Below are 26,311 nucleotides of genomic sequence, written 5' to 3' on the forward strand. Positions count from 1 at the left end.
TTTTTACTTATTTCAGCAACAAACAGTAATGGCAGTGTTAAAGAAGACTATAATTTATTTAATTAAAAATATCACCATTATTTAAACATTTGAAACGGTCATGCTATGCTTTTATCACAGCAACAACTGAGCTATTTGTTGGATCAGTTGGATCAAGTTTCCAGACAACTTCCCGTTCTTCCAGATATACACTGGTTCATTTACAGGAACAAAGACCAAACTGGAACAGACAACTGGCTCACCAGACCTGCTGGCCATTCATCACAGCATGATGCTTCAGCAGAGGACATGCTTCATTTCCTCTTTCCAACATAAACTAGCCTGAAATTGATTTTTTTAGTAAATTTTCAGAGTTGCTGAAAAGATTTGGGACTCAACACTGAAGCCCTTTGAAAACTGAAGTTCATTTACATACACATGCTTCTCTGTATCAGAATGTGGTGCTCCGCTCTGTGCTGGCATGTATTTCACATAAGAGGGCAGCAGTAGAAATCAAGATCCCTTCCCATAATTATTTATGTCTTTCTTCATAACCAAGAACAATCAAGAGCCTCAGCCAGGGACTACTGTGGAAAGGCATTAAGTTGCAGATACTTCCACAAACACTGTGTAGGGCTTTTGCCCTCATAGAAGAGAAATCTCACCTTGGGCAGGTACACACAACTTCCCTGTTAGGTTGCTTTTTGCATTGCTTTTTATTTTTTAAATAAGCCTCACCAGCAATAAGAAAATAGATTCAATCGAATTATTTTGATGAGGCTGCAATAAAAGTATCAGTTACCACCCACTTCCCTTCTGAACTGTGCTGCAACCTCAAATCATTGGTCATACTGTTATTTCAAACTTACCACCTGACTGGGTATCCTTCCCATATGAGACAGATTTTCATAAGATAACCAACAGAACCCCAGAGAAAGCAATTGTTACAAATACTTAGGACTGATAGAGGGAGGAGAACAGTTTCATGAAAGTCCACACTGTGCTAATAAACATGCCAAGACAAAGTATGATCACAGGCAGCATTACATCCAGCCATCAGGATTTATTTTCTTCTTTCAAGATTAAAAAAAAAGGTACATGGAACACTGCCTCCAGCTGCTTCAAAAATCTATTCAGCTCTCAAGACATGTGACAGAGAGAGAATATTTTTCCTTGAATGTGTGTGGTGTGGAACCTAAATTTAAAAAAAAAAAAAAAAGTATGTAATGTTTGTCACAGCATATCTTTGAGCAGTGTTGTAAGGTATTTCACATTTCTCCCACTGGTATGAGAAGAAGCTGACAGTTAATTTAAAGGAGATGCATAATTTGGGAAAGAGTTGTTCTCCTCGAAATAGGAAGGTGCCTCAGTTTCTCCTATCTGTAGAGCAGAATTAGAGCTGCTGCTTATGTAGATGATGAACAGAGAGGATCAGAGGGACAAACCTGGAAGTGAGAGCATGAGGTGTTTGCAAAGGCACGAGCCAGGGGACATGCCTAGTCCAAAAAGTGCATGACACTACACAAACATACCAAACAAAAGCACTCCCAGCACCCTCCACTCAACAGAGAAAGAGAGAAAAGCTTTGTTCTTCATCCTCAATAACCAGAGGCTTTCCTAGAAGGAACAGACATCAGGGGAGAGCTGCTAGACTCCCATAAAAAGACATGTCATTTTCATGCATGATGTACAATGGGGTGTGCAGCAAAATGTTTTAATGTGTTACAAAAAATTACATTCCCAAAGCCAGTTTTGACTGAACAAGGAAAACCCAAACTGACTGCTTAACAAGTTTCTGAAGCACAGACATTAAAAGGCACAAGGCTGCAAGAAATGTCCCGAAGGAACTCATACTGGAACAGCAAGACTGAGTATTTCTAAGGGCCTTCTAAGGGCACAGAGACAGACTGTAACTGCAGAGCTCGGGTAAAGACTAAATGAACTGTTTAATGTGAAAAATTAAACCTCCTCATATATAGACAATGTCCAGCTCTGCCAGCTAGACAGAAAGTATTTGACAGCAAACTGTTCATAGCCTACTTCCATCAGCAGAACAATTTAAGTAATATTAGAATAGGTTTTTTGCTGTCATGCTTCCCATTCCCAGACATCTTTGTAAAGTCTGTGAACAGAGATGCCAGCACATCCCATTCTGACCTACATAGCAAACAATTGGACTTGTGTTTCTACTGTGCTATCACCAAAAAGAATCATTGTCATGTCTTCTCAAAGGCCTGGCAAGATGGAGACTTTTCTGCTGGGAAGTGTCAGCTGAATCCTGCACCTACTGCTGTCATGACACCAACTGCATACTTTGTGTTTATCACAGAAAAGAAAAACATCCAGCAGAAAAAGGCTCAGCTTTGAATTTTACTCTTTGCCAGGAAAAACATGGGAGCAAGTGAAGTGCAGCTCTGAAAGCTCTAGCTTATACTCCAGGGACAACAAAAACAACCAAAAAGATTTCATCCATCTTTTTTGAAAAACAGAATAAAGATGCTAGATAAAAATGTGTGCACACATACACAAACCCATATACTGCACAAATTTGAGGAATAGAAATTGTGATGCTATAGCATCACTATTTCTTCATCTGAGAAAAAAAATATAGGGATATGTCCTGCTGTAACTAGACCCAGGAGGAAAAAAGTGTTGCTAGAAATGGGGTATGAAGATGGCAAACCATTCTTGCATTCTCAGGCTTCAGAAGTCCCTAGGTCAGCTTGGCAACTAAAGGTCACTATTGACTTAAGAATAACCCCAGGAGAAGTCGTCCCTACCAGGAGTGAGCAGCTGGAAGTTGTTAATATTTATGGTCTTCTGCTGCAATGGTGGGTAGGACCTAAAAAACTGTAGGAGGTTTGGACTAGGTGTCTTTGAATCAAGCCTGCATTAACCTATGTGATCTGAAGCTTCTCTCTTACCAGCATTTGGAGCATAAAATTCTATCACTTATGCCTAACTGCCACATACTTGTAACCCTATACATGTGGGATAAAATTAAATCAAGACAAACAGAGATGCCTGTATTCCCCCTTTATAATTTATAAGGATAAAAAGTAAGTTTTTTGCCAGGGCAGGGTTCAGGAACTTTAGATATCTAGCTAGAAAAAAAATTCTTCTCTTCCCATTAAGAGATATCTCAGAGTTTGTCAGACATCCAAAGTGTTATTTCTGCTCTCTTCATTAGAAACCATGTTTTGTAAGTGACAGAGACATACTTTTCACAGACTACCACTTACTTAAACAAATTATTAATCATAAAGTGATTCTGGAAGGCAAGAAGTGCTCCATCTCCAACCATGACTTGACAGCATTTGGTTTGACCTTTGTTCTGTTTGGAAAATCCCCAAAGTTAAAAATGTTTGTTGGGTGAGTTGAAGCTGGCTGACAATTAGATTGTTTTTTTTCAGGGGTTTGTTTTCTTACTTCTTTGGTGATCTTTGTAGACTGGGGCATTTAGAGACTAACCCTTCAAAATCCCTGCTCTTTGAAATGCATCCTCATTTCAGTAATCTCTGCCTGCATCTGAGGAAAGAAATCACCAGATATGTTATTCTTTATCTTATCAAAGATTTCAACAGCACAATGGAACAGTAACTTACTGAGGACATGTTTTACTTTATTATTTATCTCATAGAAGAAATGTAAAATTAATTGCTGCAACACGGTTCAAAGATTGAAAATACTGGCTACAATAAAAAGGAGGACTAAAATTTTAACAGCCTAAGTAGCAGAAGTGTTAAAGTCTGTTGCTAACTGTAAGCATTTGAATTATTAGGATAACTGAAAATTATAATATTCCAGATTGATAAGCCAACTGCAATGCCAACCCTCTTAAACATGGGGTTTAGAGCAGAACTGTAATCACTAAGGTTTTTAATGTCTCAACAAAACAGATCATGGTAATTTCAAATGAGACCTTCCCTTGCAAGCTCAGACATCAAACAATTACAGAAAACCCTCTTTTCATTGGTATCCAAAGATAATTTTCAAAAGGAAGAACTATGAATCGCCTAAAGATTAACAGAACAATTCTATATATTTTAATTTTGGAGTAAAAAAGTCTCTGAATCTTATTTCATTATGGAGTTGGTAATGCTTCCTTTTATCTACTGTAATGGCTAAAGGACTCACCCTCCCATACATTGGATACTGTAGTTTCCATTCAGTATGCTCCCTGAAATCCCACCCCTCTATAAAAAGTAGTGCATTACTGGACTACAGAAAATTAAGGCAGGAGAACTGGTTCAAAGAGACAAGGCAGTGATACTTGATATTGCTGGATTGTTACATGTGTTATCTTTCCCTGTGTCATTACTTTTGATAATTAACCTAATATATTGTAAGTACCATTTATCAGATTGCCTGAACTACAAAGCCTCTATGTATTCTTCCAGTTCTTTCTCTTGTCCTGAAAATCTCAAGAAACTGCTCCTTGAGAAGGGCTTTAGAAAACCAAATTCAAATAGAAATATTCAGAAAGAATGTAAGTACTACAGCTCTTTACCCCAACAATCCAACCTCTAATATGTTTACCTTTTCACTACAGGAAAGCAATGTTTTCCCTCTGTCCAACACAAGAAACAGCAATACAGAATTATGGAAATTGTTCCATCTCATGGAGTCAGCACCACAAATGAGAGGCTATGCCTTAGTAATTTCTGGGGTTTTTACCTCCCCTGTTGGGCTGTGAGCATAATACCTACTAGACATATTCTGGGAGTTGTTCCATGCGAAATTCCTGTACAGGGCTGCACTGTTTACATTGACTACAAATCTGTATACACAGGAAAGCTCAGCATGGGAACAAAATCCAGTCTCTGAAGTCATTCTGTGAAACAAATCGAACATGCTTTTCCCCATAACAACAAGGGAAAACAGAAAGAATTCTGAACAGGGAACTTCTGCTTTCTAATGTAACAGACTGTGTTAAACAAGTCTCTTTGGTGAAGAGACTTCCCAAAAATACATGTTCAAAGGTGAGACTCATCAAGTCCAGCTAACTGATCCCTCTACGAGCCACGGGAAATGCAGTGTGGAGATTCAGTCTACACAAGAAATGAAGCAGTAAAAAAAAAATATATTGCAATGTCAGAACTGCCTTCTGAAAACTATCGTGAATTCAGCTGCATTAATTATTTCTTCACAAAATACTAGGGGAAGTGAAATACTATTTTTTTACAGGTCAGCTATGATGAAAAGACAATGGAAAGGGTGAAAAGAAGCAGGGAAGTCCTGCAAAAGAAAGCAAACCAATCCTCTGCTTAAAGAAAGTATGAGAAACAGGTCTGCAAAAGCAGTGGATCAAGACTTTCAACTAAGAGGATTTATGGAGAAGGTGATTTTATCTCCAGGCACAGGTTAGCCTCAAATAAATCCTAACCCTTGTTTTAAACAAACTGACCCCAAGTTACCCATGATGTTTAGAAGAATTTAGTACTAGAAGAGAACCTTGGTGGTAATTTTGTGATAAGCAAGGGAAAGTATTTGGAAGAGAACTTTCCAGTGAACAGCATGACTTTACTTTGAAAAGCTTCCTAATTGTTGATTTATCATATCTCCAAAGCAGCCCAGGCTGGAAATCTTAAACTTTCTTCAGCTGAACATGGCATGGACCTTTAACTAGCTTGTTTGCAAAATTATTTAAATAGAGGTTCTTTGTCTACCTTTTCTTTTTCCAAAGATATAAATTTTTATTAAGCAAAAACATAGCCTGCACCTCTGGAGAGTATAAAAAATTTGAACTTGCATATTTGTTTCTATGAGGGAAGACTTGCTGCTGTAAAAACACAAGTCCTCAATGACCAGAGACCCAGCACAAGCAGGGAGCACAGCAAGGTTGTGGCTGACAACCTGACTGGTCTACACCTAGAAGTGACACAGCCCCACAAATGTGTCAGATCCAAGTGGGACAAGCTCTACTGGGGAGCAGCATCGTGTACACTACTGCACTTGTGGAAGCAACGAGGTCACAGAGACACAGCACCAAAGTGCCCTAAGGTGATTCTGCACCTGCATCACCATCTCTGCACAGCATTGTAGTTTCTGGGGCTTTTCTGCCAGTACACCACACCAGTCTGGTACTCAAGGCCTCCTATTTTCCTACAGAGCCTTTTAGAAATTAATTTTTAGTCCAGATTTGAGTGTCATAAGGACTCTGTAAGCCGGATATGCACTGTGGTCATATCAAAGCAATCAGCTAGAACTATGAAGGAACCATAACCCATAGCTGCCAGGCAACTTGTGGACATGGATTGAGAGAGAAGGATACATGGTGACAGGAACAAAAGGGACCTCAAGAACAGTAAAACCTTATGAAGAGGTAGCCACCTAAAATGTACAGATACAAATGTGTGGCAGCCAGGAGAACAAGCAGGAGGAGCTAGAGCTCCTTGTGCTGTTACTACAACACTGGGAATAACAGCTGTGGTAGGAGGGCTTGCATGTGATGGGAGCACTGTGATGGATGATACAAGTTCCTCTGGAAAGACAGGGAAAGAAGGGAAGACTCAGGGGCTTCTACTGAAGGAGCAGGTTGAATGCTTGTAATAGGCAGCATTTTGATTGACAGCATGTCTCAGGATAATTAAAAAGCTACTAAGAGTGACAATGATGGGGCAATATATTTGAGCCCAGCGCACCATGGTGATGGGGACAGTCAAGCACTAGAACTTGGCTGTGCAGTCTCCATCCTTGAAGATTTTCAAGGCCTGACTGGATAAAATGTCCTGGTCTAATCTCACAGCTGATGCTACAAAAGAAGGCAACTGGACTAGGTTCAGAGTTCTCTCCACACCTGAAAAATACTGTGATTCCAAGTCTGAAGAACAGAATCCAAGACTGCAAGAAGTCTGTTTTGTGACTGTGTCTTCAGAACCATGGCGCTAGGATGCTCACCCAGGAGTCAGCTGTAGGCCAAGGCTGCAGATTCCCAGGAAGTTATAGAGGAAGAGTGGCAGGTGCAGCAGAATCTATTCCTGCAACACTTCTGAGAATCAAACATCTAGGGAAATAAAAATAAAAATCCCTGGCAACAAATGTTAACTTTGAAGTTAATATCCCAAAGTGTATTTTCTCAGGTCAAGGAACTTCTGAATGTTTTCAGTTTCCCTTACCATTTAAGAGCCAGGTAATAAGAGACTTGCACTAAAAAGTATGTCCATCAAGGGAAAGGGGCAGAGGGGCTAAACTCTGTTTAATTCACTGGTGTTCCTTACCTATGACCTTGCAAACAGCCCCATCACATACAATACAGCAGATCAGCATCAAGTTTGAGAACTAAAACTTACTGCCTTGCTCTTGCAGAGACATTGTTTACATGTTTCTGGAGCATATGAATAAGCTCTCAAATCTACATGGTAATCATAGTCCTTTCTTGACATACATCCAGCTCTTGTTTTCAGTGACAAAACCATATTGATGGTTTCTAAGTAACTTCAGTGTAAGACTGCTGCCCTCAGGAAATCATAATCACACCATCTCTCTTGATTTCATAAATACACCCCCTCAAGTCCTGGTTCTCCTCCCACAGGTGGCTTCAGTTTCACTTAGCTCTTCCCCAGACATAACTCATACTTTAGGAAAGCTGATGATCAGCCCTCCACCTCCTCCAGCTACAGCCTCTTCTAGGAAAGCTGCCCGCTGAGCTTATTTACATCACCAATGAGAGCTGACCCTTGCACCCTCTAGGCTTCAGCTCTTTGGTCAAGAGCTCCCTCGACTTGTAGATATCTGAAAAAATAACCTGTGCATTCCACTGCTACAATGCTGCTTTTGGCTTCTTTCTCCTCTTTTCAGAAATTGGCCTGCAGCCATGACAAGGATTCAGAACTATTTCCAAAAGGGACAGGCAGTCTCAATGGAAAAGTGATGCTGAAAGGTGCTGCGTGTACAGTAACCATATTCTGCCCTTTTACAGAATATTAAGCAGCTTGAACATCTATAACTAATTACAAATGAAGCTTGTGCTTGGCTCAACCATATAACCAAACTATAAAATTCACTGCTATTTGTCAACAAGTGTCCTGTACCTATGTATCAAAATTCATATCAAGCCTTTCCTACCTATTTCAATGGATCACTGTGAATATAATGCAAATAGGTACACACTGCCACAGTTCTGCTGCATGCTTCTGTCCCTGGTAACCCATATTCTTGTGGGTTTTTTTGTTGGTTTTTTTTTTGTTTTTTTTTTTTGTTTTGTTTTTTGTTTTTTTTTTAGATTAACCAAATGTGTAATAGTGTAATAATAACAACCCAAAATTCAAAAGTATTGGAATACTGCCCTAATCTTAAAAAAGTTACATAGTATATACCTGGGTAAACTACAGACAAATATACCTCCAGGTTCTGTAAACATTAAGGTAGCAGCAGATTCCTTTCAAAATGTGTCAAGCTTGCTATAAAATGCTTCGTGTTTGCACCAATAGCAAGTTACAATGAACTTCATACCAGCTCCAAAAAGAAGTTCTAATACCAGGATTTAGGTAGAAAACCAAGTTTCAAAATCAAGGCTCAATCCTGAAGAAGTTAACAGGTGAATTAATTCCAGCAACCAAGATAATGACTATGTGAGGCATTATTTAAAAAAACATTTAAGAATCAGAAATGACATATATAAGTATTATTTTAAACTCCAAATAAACTGTTATGGAATTGACCTGAAGGTCGAACCCTTTTGTTTGCTAACTGCTAGAAGATACTTTTCCTCATGCAGTTTTTACAAGTACTTGGAAGTATGCATTATTGTCCACAGTATTTCCAATGAATAGTATATCAGAGAGAAAACACACTCATAAATTGTTCAGATCACACCATCAGAAAAAAGTCTACACAAGATCGTCTATCAGTGCAACATTAAAGAGTCTAAAAGTACTGAAAATTAAACAGTAATCATAAAATTGATGTTGCCTCTATATGATTATCTCTGAACACAGAAATTTCCTTTATGGAATTTCTGTTAAGGATACAGAAAACACTCATTGGAATTGCTAACAGTGAGTGCTACCATTTAGTCTAATGCAGGAGTGGCTCTCAAACTGGACAGATTAAATACTCACAAATGCACTTTTAGTTTGATATTTGCCTGCTTTTCATTTCTGATTTCCTCCCTTCCCTCCCCTCTGCCTCTTCCTCTGAAAAGACTTCTTCTTGTGGCAGATGCAAAGAGCAGTCAACGTTTTAAATCAATAAAAAGCATTGACTCTGTTGGCCCAACTGATCTGGAAGCGGGACAGTCACTGTTCTGCTGAATTATCTGAAAACCAAGGCAAGACTGGTAACAGGACTCCAGCATAATACATGATTCTCTGTATCTCTGCATAGGACAGAGCCCTCTGCAGGAATGCTTTGATGTCACCTATCAGGCAGCAGCTTTGGGGAGAGTGATGAAGCAAGAAGGGAATTCAAGAACCCCTGCCTGAACCTGAAATACAGGTTTAAAGTGAAGCTGAAGGCAAAATAGGAAACAAGGGTGGGTGGAGACCAGACGTGGGCAGAGAGAACAAAGAAGAGTTAACTAAAGACATTTTAAATCAGGTGGAAAACACAAGAGCAAACCCACCTCTCCAACACAAAACAGTCTTGGAGAGCTGTGGTGGTGCAATGCTTTATGAAACTGCACACCCGACTATCTACTTCCATTCTCTTTATTTTGTCTTGGCACTATCTACACGAATGGAAAACAATTGCAAATAGATACACGCACTTCGGTTTTACTGGCTTCCAAAACATGACTGGATTGGAAACAATGGTTCCAACACATTTATCTTCTTTCAGACTGTGGTTTCATGGAAAGGTGGCTGTTTCTTGAGCTTTTAATTAGCATATCATTTGTATGCTAGCCAAGGGAATTCCCAAAGGCTTTTTCCCATACTGCTCCTGTCAGCCTTTTTTACAGAAGAGTGCCCAACTGAAGGCGACTTCCAAAACGCATCTGTAAAACTTACATTTGATTACTATTCATTCATAAAACAGATGGAAAAGTGAGGAGTAAGGAGGAGAAAAATGTACAGAAAGAAAGCAGACCTGTACAAAAATCATCACGATGAAAAACAGAGTGTTTGATTCTCCATTCCCCATAATAGAAATATTAAAATGTTTGTTTTTTGGACTCCGTGTCACGTTCAATTCCTAAAACAGAATATTAGCTACTGTGTTTCTGTGCTTAAAGTCATTTTCCCACAGCTTTCTGTTGACTGTTTGCATTATTTAACTTTAAAGAGTCCAAGAGGCTTCTGATTGTTTCACTTCCCATTCCTTTCATCCTATTCTTCATCCTGCTGGAATTACTTTTTCCAAATGGTATCAGTAGAGCTGCCAGTCCCCAAGGTTCTTTATTGATAATTTGCTGAGTTTTATCTTCCTTCTGTAAAATCCAGGCACTTTCTCTGGCCATAGCTACAAATTTCTCCAGCTGTGGCTGATTAACATTCTTGCTGATATTAAGGTCTTGTTCAAAGGGATTCCAGATATAAAGAGGAGACGACTCAGGCTTATTTACTTCCTTTCCCTGCAGACAGCATAAAGAAAAAGCCAAAGCTGCATATGTACATTATAGGCTGAGAAAATAAGAAATCACTTTGAGTTATTACATTAGAATTAAAAGCGTTTTGACCTATTAGAGAATGTTTTACAAAATACGCAGTCATTATTAATCCCGTTAATTTTCCTGTCAACCTGACTGTATGATTCCTGTTCTCTAAATAACTCTCAGTGGTGGTTTTTTTGCCAATTTCCTTTAAGGTAAAGGACACAAAACTACAGCTTAATCTATCTTTTTGGCCATTCTCCCATTTGCTGTCCAACAAACCTCAGACCTCACCTATTGCAACCTCCTACTCCTAATCTCCACTAGCACATGGGCAGCATCAGTGTGTCATATTAACCTGCATAGCTCAGTTTGATAAAATATTGCATGCACTTAAACTGTTCAAACCATTCCTCCCACATGGTACAGAGAGCTCACAGTGCTGGTGTAACTGAAAAAGATTGCTTTGTTGGCTGAAATTCCTCCCATTTTAATGTCTTTTAAGCACAAAGCTATTCAGGTCATGGTCCACTGTTAGGCACCTGGTATAGTACAACACAAACAGCTGACAACTATGTACTTTGTTATTTAAATGCACTTCCACCTCAGTGCCTATTAGCGTTTCTTAGCTGACAGGTTCTGCATAGCAGAACCTCTTCAAGTCTTTCTGCTGCAAGCTCTAGCAGGAATCCACCAGCTCCTGCTGGTCCAGGAAGTGTCTATGTAAATGTTACATACTCTTGCCCCAGGGTCAAGAGCACTGTCAGAAAAACAGCAGCAGCACAGATACATTCCTTGACTAGCTCAGGCTCCAAATGTGTTTTTGCTTGCCTTTTTCAGGTTTAACAGCAAACAGAACTTCTCCACCTAAAAAAATAATTTTCTAGGATCAATCTGCAGAAAGAGCTCTTTAGCCAGTGATCCACAATGCCCAAATAGGAAACAGAACAAACGAGTGTCCACACAGAACTGTGGCACTGAAACCCCATTCTGGAAGCACCCCAGCAGAAACAGGTGTGAGTTATGTAGGTTACATTTTCATGTACTTCTGTTATACCTGCATGCACACCCAGATCAATAGGATGACTTAAACATAAAAAGCAAACCGAAGTGCTAGCACAGAATTATCATGCTATGGCATGCTTACTGAGCTGCAGGACAGTTACTGTAGACTGATACAAACTGCAGTAGAAAACTACAGTGCTAAAAGCATACCCAGAACTCAGCTGGAAGCTTTAATGTAGGCTCTGGTTGAGTCTGGACTCACAACTTTAAATGCAAATCTTGTCTGTGACAGTTCCTGTGAGCTGACTTTTGCTATGACAAACATCATGACATTTTAGAAGTTTTCCTCCCACGGAAGCAAGATAGCTCTGACTTTTTAAAACTGCCACTTTTATTACAGGGCTTCTCAGTAAAATAACACTAGCTTTGCATCAGTTTCTGCTTTCCAGCATATCCAAGTAATAACACTACAAATGTTTTTTTGGTATTGTAAGTTACTGGGCTCCAGGAGGAAAACGCTCCTCCTTCACAGAAAGGACACAGCTTCCATACAAATGCATTTTTATATAGAATAAAGGATGACAGAAATTGTTGCTTAGTATATGTAGTTTGTCAAATGGAAGACAGCGAGATTCAATTGATAATGATAAGCAATTAAAATTCATTTACCTTTCGAAGATTGATGGAATTCTTTCTGAAATCAAAGTTTCCAAAATATTCAAAAAACTCACCCAACAATTCATCTAAGGGAAAGAAAAACAAGAGACATCCGTAACATTAAGGAAAAGTTTGTTTTCAATAGGCTCATGAAAAAAAAGAAAATTGATGAAGATCTACCTACCAAGTGTTTCTGTATTTTTTGTAGGTTTAATCTTCCTTAAATCACTAACAAATGAGCAATCATATCCTCCAATTATATGCTTGTCTTTTTCATCTGAAAGAAAAATTGTGGGCGTATTTTGAAGTAATAAACAGTAAAATGCCATTGTATTTATTAAAATTTAGACAAAAAACTGAAATCAATGCTACCATATTACACAAATCAAATCTGGAATTCACAAGTAAACTTTCAGGTTAAGATTCAACTTAAGTGGTAAAAGATTTAAAATAAAAAAGTCTAGAGATGGGCAAAGCAAAGGCAGGATGAGGAAACGGCACATTTTTAAAATCCTACAGGACTAAGATAAATTACGTCTTCACACCTCAGAAAATACCTCTTACAAGTAACAAACAGGGTGTCCCTGCATAGAGGGCTGTATTACACATGTAATAGCACAACTTTCTGAGGTTACAGAGGGTTTTTAAAATAATCAGACATATTGTGTTCACTGTCTTCTTCAGAAAAACTTCAGAGAATTAGGAACAGTCTTGTAAATATCAGAACACACGTTTTATGCGTAAACATTTCTACAGGATCCTGATGGAAATGTTTAAAATTATTTTAAAGCAACTGAACACAGACCTTTTTCTCCACTGTTAGCACTCAAAGCTTCCAAGGAATCATGTCAATAAGCAGAAGACATGAGTAAGGAATCAAGAACTTGGAGAGTCATTCTCTATACTTTTATACAATTCACTGAAGATAACACACCCTGAATGCTGTGTAAGGAACTGCCAGGGCAGCTTATTAGTGGAGATACAAGAATTATTTGCAAGGGCCTGAACAGTCTCAAGGGTATTACAAACTGGAAGAACAAAACACAGCCTTTCTTTTAAGCACTTGGTAGCTATAATATAATACACATCATATCACTCTGCACAAAATCCTTAACTCCAGAAATGTTCAAGACCCTACAAGTCTTCTAAAAAACTAAATAAAAAAGACAAAATTTAAAAAGTTTTAGCATAGGAGCACTGAACAAGTAAATTACATTTAACTATCTAAGGGACAGAATAAGTCTAATCCCTCTAAACAGAATTAGTAGTGTATTGAAAAGGGATTTATTTTGCCTTTAAAGATGCATTATTTTCACTAAAAACTACATGTAAAACTTGTGTATTCCCTCAAACTTACAATACACATAATATACATTAGTATTCGAGCACATAAAAAAAATGCTTGGGTTTATTTATCACTTTAGATAAAACAAATGTGCAATAAACAATAAACTGTAATAACCAGAAACAGCTGTGCTTACTTGCCAGCTCTTTAAGTTGGTCTAGGGTTGGAATGATAGGTGGCGATCTCCTCTGCAGAAAAAACATGACCATCATGGTCAGGGAGAAGTTTGTAATCCAGGTACCAGGAGCACTATTTGTAAGTCCATGAACACGGGCCCAACACCGTATAGTGAACACTAATGCTCGTACACGGGAATCAAGACAGCCATAGATATACAAGAGTTCTGAACTCCTGATTGCAATGCTGAAGAAGAAATGGGAAGACATGTAAATGATGAGAGAACTATGAAGTATTAGTTGCAGTGTTCATTGTTCAACATAAGAGAAGGGGCCCTCCATTAAAAAAAAAAACCATAACTTTTACACATTTTAAAAAATAGAAGAGAATTGTAGAATGGTTTGGGTTGGAATACCTGGAATTGTCCAGGATTAAATACCCGCTAGTTTTCCATAAGAAGAATTATACAGTTCTGGGTAGATAATATGCATTTGCACTGTTTCCTGTTTCTTCGTTCCGCATCATAGTGGGAAAAAAAAAACCCAAAACAAAAAAAATCACCATCAAGTACTGTGGAGTCAAACTACGCAGAATTGAGGTGAAAAAACGTAATTTAGCCACAATTGCCTTTGAGGTACATTAGATAATATGTCTAGCCTAACTTATAATAAAATACAAATAGAACTTCTTTCCCTGTTTTATCTAAAAAGTAATAAAATGCTGCACTGAAGTGCAGAGATGCAATGAAATCCGCAAAACAAGTCAGTTTGGTAATTTTCAAATGATTACTGCTTAGTTGAGTTGAAAAAACAACTAATCTGGAAGGATAAGGGTTTTCAGATGGATCAGTTTTTAATCTCCTTCATCACGCTGTCATACAACCATTCAAAATGGTGCAAATGGGAGGGCAAGAAAAAGTAGAAAGAAATGGAAGTACAGTATGAGAACAAAACTTGCTTTGGTTCAGTTTTAGCCTGAAGTGCCTAAAGTTGCTCTAAAACTTCAGCAGAGCCCTTTGGGACAGTTACTAAGTCGAAATTTTGCAACACACGGACTTCCTAAATTTCAGCTGTGAGGCACTTTTGGGTGCCCAGAGAGATCTGTTTCAAGTAAAAACTGCAACAAGACAAGACAGGCAGTCCCAACCAGCCAAACTATCTGCAGTGAGTCACAAGGAACCTTGTACAGAACTACATGCAGACTTTCACTGTGTCTGCGTATTTCACAGGTATTTCTTACAATTTAATTGTAAGAAACTTGTTCAATATTGCCTTAACAACTCTTGCGTATTTTGAAACAGAACTTTGGGTTCAGAAAACTGAGTGTATCTGATTTGATTGTATCTGATGCAGACAAATCACAAAGCTGCACAAAAACTCATATCACAGCATCCCAAAATATTCTGAGTTGGAAGGGACCCACAAGGATCACCAAAGTCCAACTCCTGACCCCATACAAGACAGCTCCATGAGTCGCACCATGTGCTGAGAGCATTGTGAAAAAACTTCTTGAACTCTGTCAGCTTTGGTGCTGTGACCACTGTGACAGGGCTCAACCACCCTCTGAAAAGCCTTTTCCTAATATCGAACCTAGATCTCCCCAGACACAACTTCAGGCCATTCCTTTGGGTCCTGTCACTGGTATCCTGAAGAAATCACTCATATTTTTACACTCACCAACTACAATAAAAGGGTCAGAAACTCATTTTTGGCTACGCACTCCTATGCCAGCGTTGTTTACTGGAGTGAGGGGGCTATTTCTGATTAAAGCACGGGACAGCAGAACCACGGAAGGGACGGCAGAGCCACGGAAGGGACGGCAGAGCCACGGAAGGGACGGCAGAGCCACGGAAGGGACGGCAGAGGGCAGAGCCCTTTCTGCGCTGGGCTGTCACCGAGGGGCCCCGAGGGCCATTTCTGGGCTGCCGCCGCCCCCTAGCGGGCAGTGCTGCGAGCGGCACGCGCGGAGGGAAGGAGGGAGAGAGGGATCGAGGGAACACAGCAGGCTCCCCTTCCCCACTCGGGAATTCACTCGTCATCAGAGGGATCTTCCCAGCAAACAGGCGTATGCAGGCCCTTAAGAAGAAGGAAAGGACACCAAAATAACTAGAAGCCAAATTTTACCCTAAACCCTAAAAATTAACTTTTGGAGCTGCATAATCTGAAAAGCAATCAAGAAAGGCTGTGCATAGGCCGAGGGAATTAATGACTAATGAACACTGACTTCCTTCTTTCCAGTTTTATAAGCCAACCTTATTCCGCCAACTGGTTTTTGAGTCCTCAGCCTCAGCTAGAAAACATTTCCTATGCTGGAGAAAGATTACTTAAGGACATCAAACTCTAACCTCTAGAAGTCAAAAAACACCCTTTTTACTTTTGGAGCCAACATTCACATTTGGAAAACGTGGAAAACAGGAGACTAAACCACTTGATATTACAGGTTTTCAGAACACTTTAAATACATCAGAATTCTCTGCAAACCTTTTAAAACCGGGTCTCACCTGTTGCTTACTGACAGATCACACTGGAATCCTGTCGGCTGATGGGAAAATTTCACCAGAGGGCAGCGGGCGTTGAGGATCTTCTGTACATTTACACAGCCAGGACCAAAATTATCAAGGCAGTCACCAATCACAGAAAGAATCCTCTGAGTTGCTAATCTTTCAGATGGTAATCTTTTCATCTGATACTCCATTTCAAAAGGACCTTTTTTCTAACACAGAATTTTAAAAACAAGCTGTTAGCTCTCAAACAAGAGACATTTAAAAATACTTCTGAAAGGCCACTGCGATTTGCAAAGGAGTTTGTACAACTAGAACTTAAAGACAAGAATTATTCAAAGCAGTCTACCAAACTTAAAATAGGTAAAAACATATTACTCTCTCTTTCACATTCTTTTCTGATGATTCAATTTTTCCAGGCTAATAGACCAACGTGACCAACGTAGTATAAAGCTGTATCTTCAAACAGAAGTATAATACTGCTACATCTCATTACTGGGTAGAAAGTGTAATTCTGGAATTACCAAGAAAGCATCAATGCTCTGACTGCAAAGAGGAGCACACAATTACAGGGGAGTGACACAACCAAGCTACCAATAATTTCAAACTATTGGTAATTCCATATCAAATCCTCAAAGAATAATGCATTATTAGTAAATCAAGTAGCAGTATAAGGAAAAATGTCTTTTTAATTTAAAAAATTTAGCATGCAAATTACTTAACCCTTCAAAATTAAGATGATTCTGTATTCTTAAAATAATAATTTCAAGTCATATAGTTTTCCTGAAAGACAAAAATATTGTGAAGATATATTCTAACATCAGAAATTAACTTCTCTGTAGGTCTTCGTATTTTGACTTGCTATATTTGTAGTTTTTACCTCAATAAAATACCTGTGAACTCTCTGTATTCTTTATAGTCTTGTGTTTTTAAGACATCAGCTAATTTTGTTTGCTAATCCCATACATGACACTGACTCATCCTCCCCCTTGGAACGTGTCATGGGTGAATGCATACTATACAAATAAAATTACAGTGATCTGAGATCTGACGTAACTGAGATACAGAGCACACTACTTTTGTTGTCCACAAATTAGTGACCTCACAGACAGGTGAAACAATTCAGAAATTATGGACCTTGCAACCTTTCCCATAAGGTCACATGAGGGGCTGAATTTCTGAGTCTCTCTGGCAATCACCTGTCGGATTTCCCCGGTCTCTCTGACCTGCCTCGGCTAGCTGAGGTCAGAGAGATAGGGGATTTTTTTATCTGGCATGGACAAAGGCAAAAGATTAGAGGAGGCTCCCCTTCCCAGGATGATCCAAATTTATTGTCCTGAAGAGTTCCAGGGAGAAGAGAGCAAGAGCATGGCAAACGCGGGGTATTTTCAATTCCACTCAGGGGTGGAGGAACCCCAGGTCACAGCCACTCAGGGCTGGCCAGGGGGAAAAGGGAGGGATTAAGGGAAGGGGAGAACCACGCTACAAACCGAGAGGGGAAACAGAACAAACCATCCTCAGTGCAACACAAAACCATAAATGTGCATTACAACAATCACCAAGGTGACTCTTCCTGCTCCCTCCTACCAGCAGCTCTCCAGTCAGCACCACGTGCAGTGGAACATGCCAGGACAGTGGTCCCTAATCCCATCTGGCTGTGTCCCTGCACGCTATTGCAGAGCTGGCTCTAAGTGAAAGAAGCCTGTAACTATCAACATTGAAGCAGTTAACCAGAAAGATAAAGATGGGAACTCAGCTGACCTCTAGGTGGGCTGGTGTTGATATTTATATTTGTGACAAAAACCACAATGGGCCTTTCCAGACAGCACCTCGCTCTCTCTCATAAAGACTGCTTTATAATGATAAATTAGATCTTCTTAGCAATTAAAAGAACCTTCATTTACAGCTTTGGTGCTAGCTAGGGGGTATGAAGTACTGATAGACTTCCCCCAACCCTTCGGCTCTTCCCTTATTCTTGACAGGCAGACAGAAACGCAAATACTAAACTCTAACTATTATTAAAAGTAAACTGTTACTTCTGGGTAAACTGATACAATAACCTAAGCAAGAAGCACAACCCTTTTAACAAAAAAAACCTGCTACTCTAAAATACCACAGAGCCCTGCTGTAAGTCATACACCTATCTCCCAAACTGCCAGGGGTTAAAAATGCCCTCTCTGTCTAGAATTCTGGTCTAGAATCCACTCTTGGTAAAGAACGCTCCCACTTCTGTCTCTTTTCTTAAATTACAATTAGCAATTTGTTTGCCATAAGGCTCAAAAAAAGTTATTTCATATAAATAGGTGCTGAAATGCCTGATCCTCCTCACTGCCGGCACTTCTTGAAAGGCTACAGAAGGGAAGAAATCAGAACATACCTTTTCCACTGCTGCTAAATCACCCTATAAATAAAACTACCTTCCCTTTGTCTCCCCAGAGTAGTAAGTCTCTCAGCCATCCACAGGTAATCACAGCTGCTAGTAAACTCAGTCATCATCAAATATTTTACATTTCACAACAGAACCTCCATCTCCACAAAGGATACATAATAAAGAAAACAGCAAGTCCCCAAACATGCTTTGAAAATAGACGTTTTATACTTGAAAGTTATTCCTTCAAAATTCAAGAAGTGATTTCACCGTTTAAGCATAAAGATTTTAACACTTCACACGCACATGATGATTCTTCTCTTCAGCTGACATGTTTGCTTTCATTGTGATTTACCACTGCAGTAATACTAAAAACTATAGACATCTGAAGGATTATTTCTTTGAAAGTAACTTATATGGCAATATACAAATTGTACAGAAAAGCTGAGAGAATTTTCAATCTTCAAAAGCTTAAGCCCATTGCCTTTAAGGAAAACAGAGATAGTTTTTCCCAAACTATCTGTCACCACACAAATAAAAAGATAAGTTTCCACATGAGAATCACTTACTTGACTATTCATTCAGAATCTGTGACCTGCAAGTATTCACCATGACTACCCTACATCCTGAGCTTTCACACCTGCACACTCAATATGTGCCTATAAATATATATGCACCCCAGTACATAATCCAGTAACTTTCCTGGAGCATAAAATCATCCCTTCAAGGTAAGGAAAATAACCTGATAATCCTCCCAAAATGCAGATGTGCACACATGCACAAACTTACTTTGCTTTAGGACACAGAGGACCCTAAAAAATGCAAAGCCAATGCTTCAAAACATTCTTTAACAGATCATGGCTGAAGCACAGAAGCAACAGAGAAGAAAGCATGACAGTAGAAAGGGAAGATCTGACTCTGCTGAAACAATTTTGGAGGATGAGGGTTTTCCTCATATTGAAATTCACCCTAATAGTGCAAAACTATGTAAACACCAAATAATTTTCTTCATATTGCTAAGAAGATCTCGTCCATGTCACATTCAGTTTTTCAAAGTCTTCAGATCCAAACATTGTTCACGCTCTATGAACCCATTTAAAACCTACATAAAAATAAACGGATTCATGTGCGTGAGACAGCAAATGAGCTTCTCTGTTGAAGAAATCCAACAAACTGAAGATGCACAGCATAATCTTACCATTTTTGCAGCATGTTTTCCTGTATCACGGAAATCCAAAAACATGTCCACATCAGATCCCAATTTGCCAAACGTGTTGACTGAAGAGCCAAATGGCTTTACTGTGCTGTCTGGGAAATACGCACGTGCAAAATCCTGAACCAAAGAACAGGCCAGAAATCGCAGCTTGATGTTTTCTTCTGTAAGCTGATACTCATTCAGTAGAATGTACATCTGACTGCTTATCTGGTTCAGAAAATAAAGACTGTTAAAATTCAATGACCCATCTTCTATTAACATAGCTTCATCTATTTAATATCAATGCAATTATAAGGTTCTTTTTCAAAATTTACAAACTTTTTATACAGAGAAATTATTTTCATAATTATAATGAATAATTTCATTTATGTATTTCAATGCAGGAGAACCATTCACATAAAATGCTAATATGCTACATTTTTTAATAAAAATAAATGCCTTTTTAAGTTTCACACAACCACGTGCAAATCTGAAATGAACATGTCTCATTTTTAATTAAGAGAGAACTAGAAACCTCTACTTACACTGTCTGCAAGACAAAGCTTTTCAATAAGGTCTTTCACTGGAATGTGACACTGAGGAGAGAGGTGAAGTGGTGTCTCTTCAACATGTTGACTCACTGGGTTTTTCAGTGTGAAAGTAAAAAGTCTTGATTTAAATGGGACAACATGATACTCTGAAGCACTAGGGATCCCAACAGCATCCTGCAACGAGGCTATACTGCTCTTTTCTGAAAACTCTATTAAAGCATTGATGCCCTAAAACATTAAGAATGGAAATACAGGGTGAGATAAATGCATACAATGCTTGAACACATTATATACTCATATATGCTATATGCTACTCAGATGTTCCTGGGGCTGCTGAAACAGGTTAATATGACAGCCCTGAAGCCAAATGCTAGGTTTCCATATCTTGAAACTTCTAGATGCTTTTTCACAAGAGGTTAAAAGCATTTAAGATATTATTTTCTTGGCAGCAAGCTCTGAACATAAAAGTTCTGAACTATATTCATCTTCACAACCAAAATACTCAAGAAACACATAAAAAAGAGCTCTGTTGTTATAACGATGAATGGTGCTATGTGAAACTTTCAAAAGATTTAGTGCAAAACAGGTTGCTGGCTATTCCTTAGAGGTGCTGCTTAGCTGACTTATGAATAAAAGTCAACTCCTCAGCAAGTTGTGAACACCAGCACAGATAAAAACTGATTTAATACAGTAAGTGTATATAATTTGCTAAATTTATGTATGAAGCCTTAACCAAATTTTCTTTCTGGTATTTCTTTTCATATTAGTCTAGATTTTAGTTTACATCAAAAATTGCTTACACGATTTTCAAAAAAGAAATGACTCTTAACATTCCCATGACTGGATAAGTACTGCAATAATATTTTTTCATTAAGTTTTGATGGGCACTTAATTAAAACAGTCCGTTCAGCTTGATCCAGTTGTTCTGTTAGGACTTCAGCAAATGTCTTCTTTCTGGTACTGACTTCAGCATCTGTGAGAAGAAACAAGCATCAAGAAAAATGTATGGCTGGTTTTAGTACACCTAATCTCTTCCTCTGGATTGAAAAACTGAACAAGAGTTTGTCCTGGCTCTCGAAGATCATAACAGCAAAAATGAAAAGAAAGAATGAATGAAGGGAGGAAAATGAATAATGAATGAAAGAAGAACAATGAATAATGAATGAAATAAAGAAATATAAGTGTATTTCTCTCATAAATGCATACATTTGTAATAACAAGGAGTAGGAAAGGTAGGAAGAAAGCAATACTGACTTTCCTTGGTGCCCAGGAAGTTTCATAATACAAGAAATCTCTGTTCTTTAATTTGCTGTTCACCATGAAAATATTTAGCAAACACTTAAGAGTCTGGAAATGCCAGCTAGGCTGTGAGGCAGGTCCAGACCTTTGCCAACCTTCACTGAAATGACAGTCTATGTTTACTACCACAAAACCAGTGCCTCGGAACAATTCAACACTTGCTATTTTTACAACTCAGCACCTTCCTTTACAGTAAACTCCTACACAAAATTTTCACTTTAAATAATAGATTTCCATCTACTCCAGCACAATAAATCCACAGACATTTCTCACTGCACTACTGGCAATCTGTACTGCTGCTGACAGCCTCCAGAATTCACATGGAATCAAGACATGCTGAATATCCAGAAACATGGAACTTCTTTCCTCTCTGCATACAGGCAAAGGGGCCATCTCCCAAATCTGAAATCATTATCACTTCCCTGAATAGCTTTCAAACTAATCCACTGACCACATCACATCAGCAGAGCCTGTGAAGCTGCTGCCTGCTAATACTTCCTTTCTGTCATTTGGATTGGGAAGCTGGGGAGCATTTCCCAGCAGCTACCATCTGCCACTGGGATATACAGTAGAGACCTCTTCATTCTGTTTTTGGTTTTGAAGGACCCATGGAATATTGTGGCCTCAAAAAAACCTTTAAGTATCATTATATGATACTTGTTAGTATTACTTGATAGTATTTATTTTTTTAAAAATTTTTAATTTTATAAATTTACTGAGCTCTCACAGAGGCTTGTAAATAACAGACACAGTAGCTCTTTCAACAGCCTACTTTTATACAGTATTTTTCACCAGAAAACTAAGGAAGCACTTCATGAAGATGACAAATATCAGCTTCTATAGAAACAAGAGAAGGATGAAGTGACCAAGATGCAGAAAAGACAAGTCCCGTGGACGGGTGACATGACCACGAGGTGTCTGCATTAGGCCAGAATGGCTGTGATTTTTGCCTGATTTACCTGTACATGCTTAGCCACTACAGAGATAACAGGATCTCTAGATTTCCTCTGGCCCTGCTGTACTTTGCACAGTCTGAGCTGATGCTCACACCGATGCACCGCAGCAACAGACACCCCTCACTAGCTCTCGGCTTGCACTAAAGACACAGCGTCAGGCACGCGTTTCCTGTGCCTTTTTTGAAGGGGTCTCTCGGGATAAGCCCCATCACTTGATTCGCCTCAAACTGCTATCTACGTTTAACAAACCGAGTCCCGGGCACTGACAGCGGACTCTGGCCTCCTGGGCTGCAGCCCGAGGGAACAGGCCGACCTCTCTGCCCGGCCGGGCTGCCCGGGCCCTGCGGGCTCCTCACGCCCAGAACGGAGGCATTGCCCCGGCGTGTCCGGTGGGGCCGAGCGGGACAGGCAGCCGCTCCCCTCCCCACGCCCCCCGGCAGAGCCGGCTGCGCGGCACCGAGGCCCGCGGAGAATGCGGCGCGGCCCGGCGACCCGTCCCTACCTTCCCCCGGCTCCTCGGCAGCCGGCTGCGCGGCGGCGCCGGAGCGGCCGAGCCGGGCGTGCCCGCGGGTGCCGGGACCGGGGAGGTGCAGGCGGCCCCGCAGCAGCGCCAGCGCCGGCCCTCCCGCGCGGAGCGCCATGGCCGGCAGGGCCGCGCCCTCTCTGCGCAGGCGCCGCGATCCACGGCGGCCGGCGGGGCTCAGCCGGCTTCGTGTGCGCGGAGCGGCCCCGGGCGCTGGGAAGGGCTGGGGTTTGGGCGCTGTGGTGGGAAGGAGAAAACCTCACCGGCCGGCCCAGGGCGCGGGCAGCTGCCTGCCCCAGGCAGACGGAACCAACAGCTGTCAGCAGTGTGCTCTGGCAGCCAGGAGGGACAACCGTGTCTTGGGGGGGCCTCAGGCACAGGGGAGGGGATCGTCCTGCTCTGCTCTGCTCTGCGCTGGGGCGGCCTCACCTTGAGGCCTGTGTGCAGTTTTGGGCACCACAATGTAAGAAGGATATAAAGCTTTTAGTGAGCATCCAAAGGGCAACGAAGACGGTGAAGCTCCTTGAGGGGAAGACTTAAAAGGAGCAGTTGAGGTCACTTGGACTGTTCAGCCTGGAGGAGATGGTGGGGAGACCTCATAGAAGTCAACAGTTTCCTTGTGAGAAGAGGAGGGGCAGGCACTGATCTCTTCTCTGGTGACCAGTGACAGGGCATGAGGGAATGGCCTGAAGTTGTGTCAGGTGGGAGGTTCAGGTTGAAGGTTAGGGAAAGATTCTTCATCCAGAGGGTAGCTGGGCACGGGCACTTCCCTCCAGGGACCTAGTCACAGCAGGAAGTCTGAGAGTTCAAAAAACTTTTGGACAATGTTCTCAGGCTCATGGTGTGATTCTTGGCTTTGTCCTGTGCAGAGGGTCAGGAGTTGGACTTCAATGATCCTTGTAGGTCGCTTTCAGCTCAGCATATTCTGTGAACTCTGGAGGTTAGGCCTGAGGCGTGGGTGTGAGCAGCTGCCTGCCCTGTGTGGGGAAGCACCTGGCAGCCCAGGGCTGGCTGTCAGCCCCTGTGTGAGCCCTGCCAGCCAAGGGCAGGAGGGTGAGGGTGGGCATGTGGGTGAACCTGGAGGGTAAGATGGCCGAGGTGATGGGGGTCTAATGTAGGTTTTGGCAGATTGACTACTTAAAAAAGGGAAGTAAAACCTTTGGCCTGTATCAACAATGTTGTCCAGTGTGACTAGGGAAGTGTACTTGGCATTGGTGAGGCTACACCTTGAGTGTGGTGTCTAGTTCTGGTCCCCTCAATTCAGGAAGGACATTGAGGTGCTGGAGTGAGTCCAGAGGAGGGCAACAGAGCTGAGAAAGGGTCTGGAGAATGAGCCATATGAGGAGTGGGTGAGAGAGCTTGGGTTGTTTAGCTTGAAGAAAAGGAAGTTTGTAGCCAGATGGGGGTCAGCCTCTTCTCTCAGGCAACCAGGACAAGAAGACAGAGTCTTGAGATGGACCAGGGTAGTTTTAGATTGGACATTAGGAAGAATTTCTTCACAGAAGAGGGGATTAGACATTGTAATGGGCTGCCCAGGGAGATGTTGGAGTCACCATCCTTGAGGTATTTAAGGAAATACTGGATGTGGCACTCAGTGCTATGGTCTAGTTGACGTGGTAGTGTTTGGGTTATAGGTTGGACCTGATGATCTCAGAGGCCTTTTCCAACCTAACTGATTTTGTGATTCTGTTTGTCTGGTCCTGGGCCAGGGCTATGAAGGCAGAGTTACTGCAGCGAGGGCTGCGTGTGGGATCAGAAGTGAGGTGGCAGGGGCAGAGAGCTACAGGACATCCAGCAAGCAGTCATTGGTCTACAGCATGGTTCCCCAAGCATGTACTGAAGAAAATATAATTTTCTTTGGTTTTTAAAAACAGTCATGTATATAAAACTTGTAGGCGCACCTGTAGTGTATGTTAGGACACTTTGTTTGTTAGTAGGTCTTCAATGCAGTGCTGTATATACTCTTGGCAGCCTCCCAGTAAGTCAGGGTCTGTAAGTAATTGCTATGACCTAATTATTTTGGTTTTGTATTCTAGGATGATCATTAAGACAGTAGATTGCTTTTAAAATAGAGCATTTCAATTTATATGCTACTTATGCATGCCATGGAGTACAAACTTGTGTTTCCTCCATCTCTCCATGGTGAATTTCCTCTGGAATCCTAGGACTTGTCCTGCCTAAATTCATTGATGTGGCGAGAGGAACTCCTCCTCTTTCCCTCTTTGAAGTTGGTCTAAAAATAGAAAAGGGTTTCATTAAAATTAATTGTGGGTTTGGAAAAACTAATCGCGCAAGCAAGTTCCTGAAAGAGGATACCCAGAGTATCCTAGCGTGAGAGCTGCTGCATGTTAAGGATGTGTTACTCAGCCTCCTTAACCTCCCACTTTCAAGGTGCTGCCAATTCCACCCTCTCCTTGGTCTTGCCTCTCCTATAGCCTGATTTATTCTTTGGTCCTTCCTCTTTTTTTCTTTCTATAATCATCTTCAGCTTTCTTGCCTTTTTTTTTTCAGCAAATGCACTGGGTGGTGCAATTGAACAAGGTCAAACTCAACAATGAAGACAATAAGACACCTATTTCCTTATGGAGGCTTGCCAATGTATTTAACATCTGTATAGTCTAGAAAAGAAACCATGTATGAGCAAAGGTTAATTCTGCTAGCAGAGTTCATATGTTCATATACATAGTTATGATGCTAAGGAAAAGAAAATCCTATAGTGAGTCTAAACCCTTGCACATTTCAGAATGTCATTTGTGACATACTTCGTGCAATTTTAAATGCCCCAAGAGAGATAGCAAACATAAACCCTTTAAACAAGGGAGTTCAGGGTATCTTGATAATATAAACAGGAGTTGTATGAACTACTAATAAACACTGAAACCTAAGGTGAATGTTTGTCGTTGTTTATAATGATGGTTTTGCCACTGACTTCAGCAAGCAAATAGTCATTACACTGCAGATAATGAACCAAAAATCCATCTTGGTCTCTTGACACCTTGAGACAGATTCAATTCATCAGCTCCTAGTGTTGTGGCAGCTAGTTTTGTTAAACGTGCTACTTGTCTCCTTAAAAACGATCTGACTGAAGAGGAGTTAATTGGGCAGCACAGTTTTGCAAGAATTTCTTCCTTATGGATAAGAAATAAAAAGTTGTGTCCAATTTTAGCAATTACCCCACTCATACTACTGTGTCCCGAAGTATTGTAATACTACTGCCACTAACAAGTTCTTCACATTGTTGTCCTAAATTCCACCCGCGTGTCAGCTGAAGTTTGATTCAGATAG

The 26,311-nt window shown here is 40.5% G+C and overlaps 1 protein-coding gene across 1 annotated transcript; it reads right to left on the reverse strand.

The window, feature by feature from the left end:
- Positions 1 to 9,615: 9,615 nt before the first annotated feature.
- MTPAP (mitochondrial poly(A) polymerase) lies at positions 9,616 to 23,144 on the reverse strand. Its single transcript, XM_062494090.1, has 9 exons — positions 23,006 to 23,144; positions 21,049 to 21,221; positions 20,243 to 20,476; positions 19,701 to 19,925; positions 16,135 to 16,346; positions 13,654 to 13,880; positions 12,357 to 12,449; positions 12,185 to 12,258; positions 9,616 to 10,492 (listed from the first exon to the last, which is right to left on the reverse strand). The coding sequence occupies exons 1-9, from the start codon at positions 23,142 to 23,144 to the stop codon at positions 10,154 to 10,156; spliced, it is 1,716 nt and encodes a 571-aa protein (XP_062350074.1). The 3' UTR covers positions 9,616 to 10,153.
- Positions 23,145 to 26,311: the final 3,167 nt, after the last annotated feature.

The sequence above is a fragment of the Cinclus cinclus genome, chromosome 1, assembly GCF_963662255.1.
Source record: "Cinclus cinclus chromosome 1, bCinCin1.1, whole genome shotgun sequence".
In the NCBI taxonomy this organism is placed as follows: Eukaryota; Metazoa; Chordata; class Aves; order Passeriformes; family Cinclidae; genus Cinclus; species Cinclus cinclus.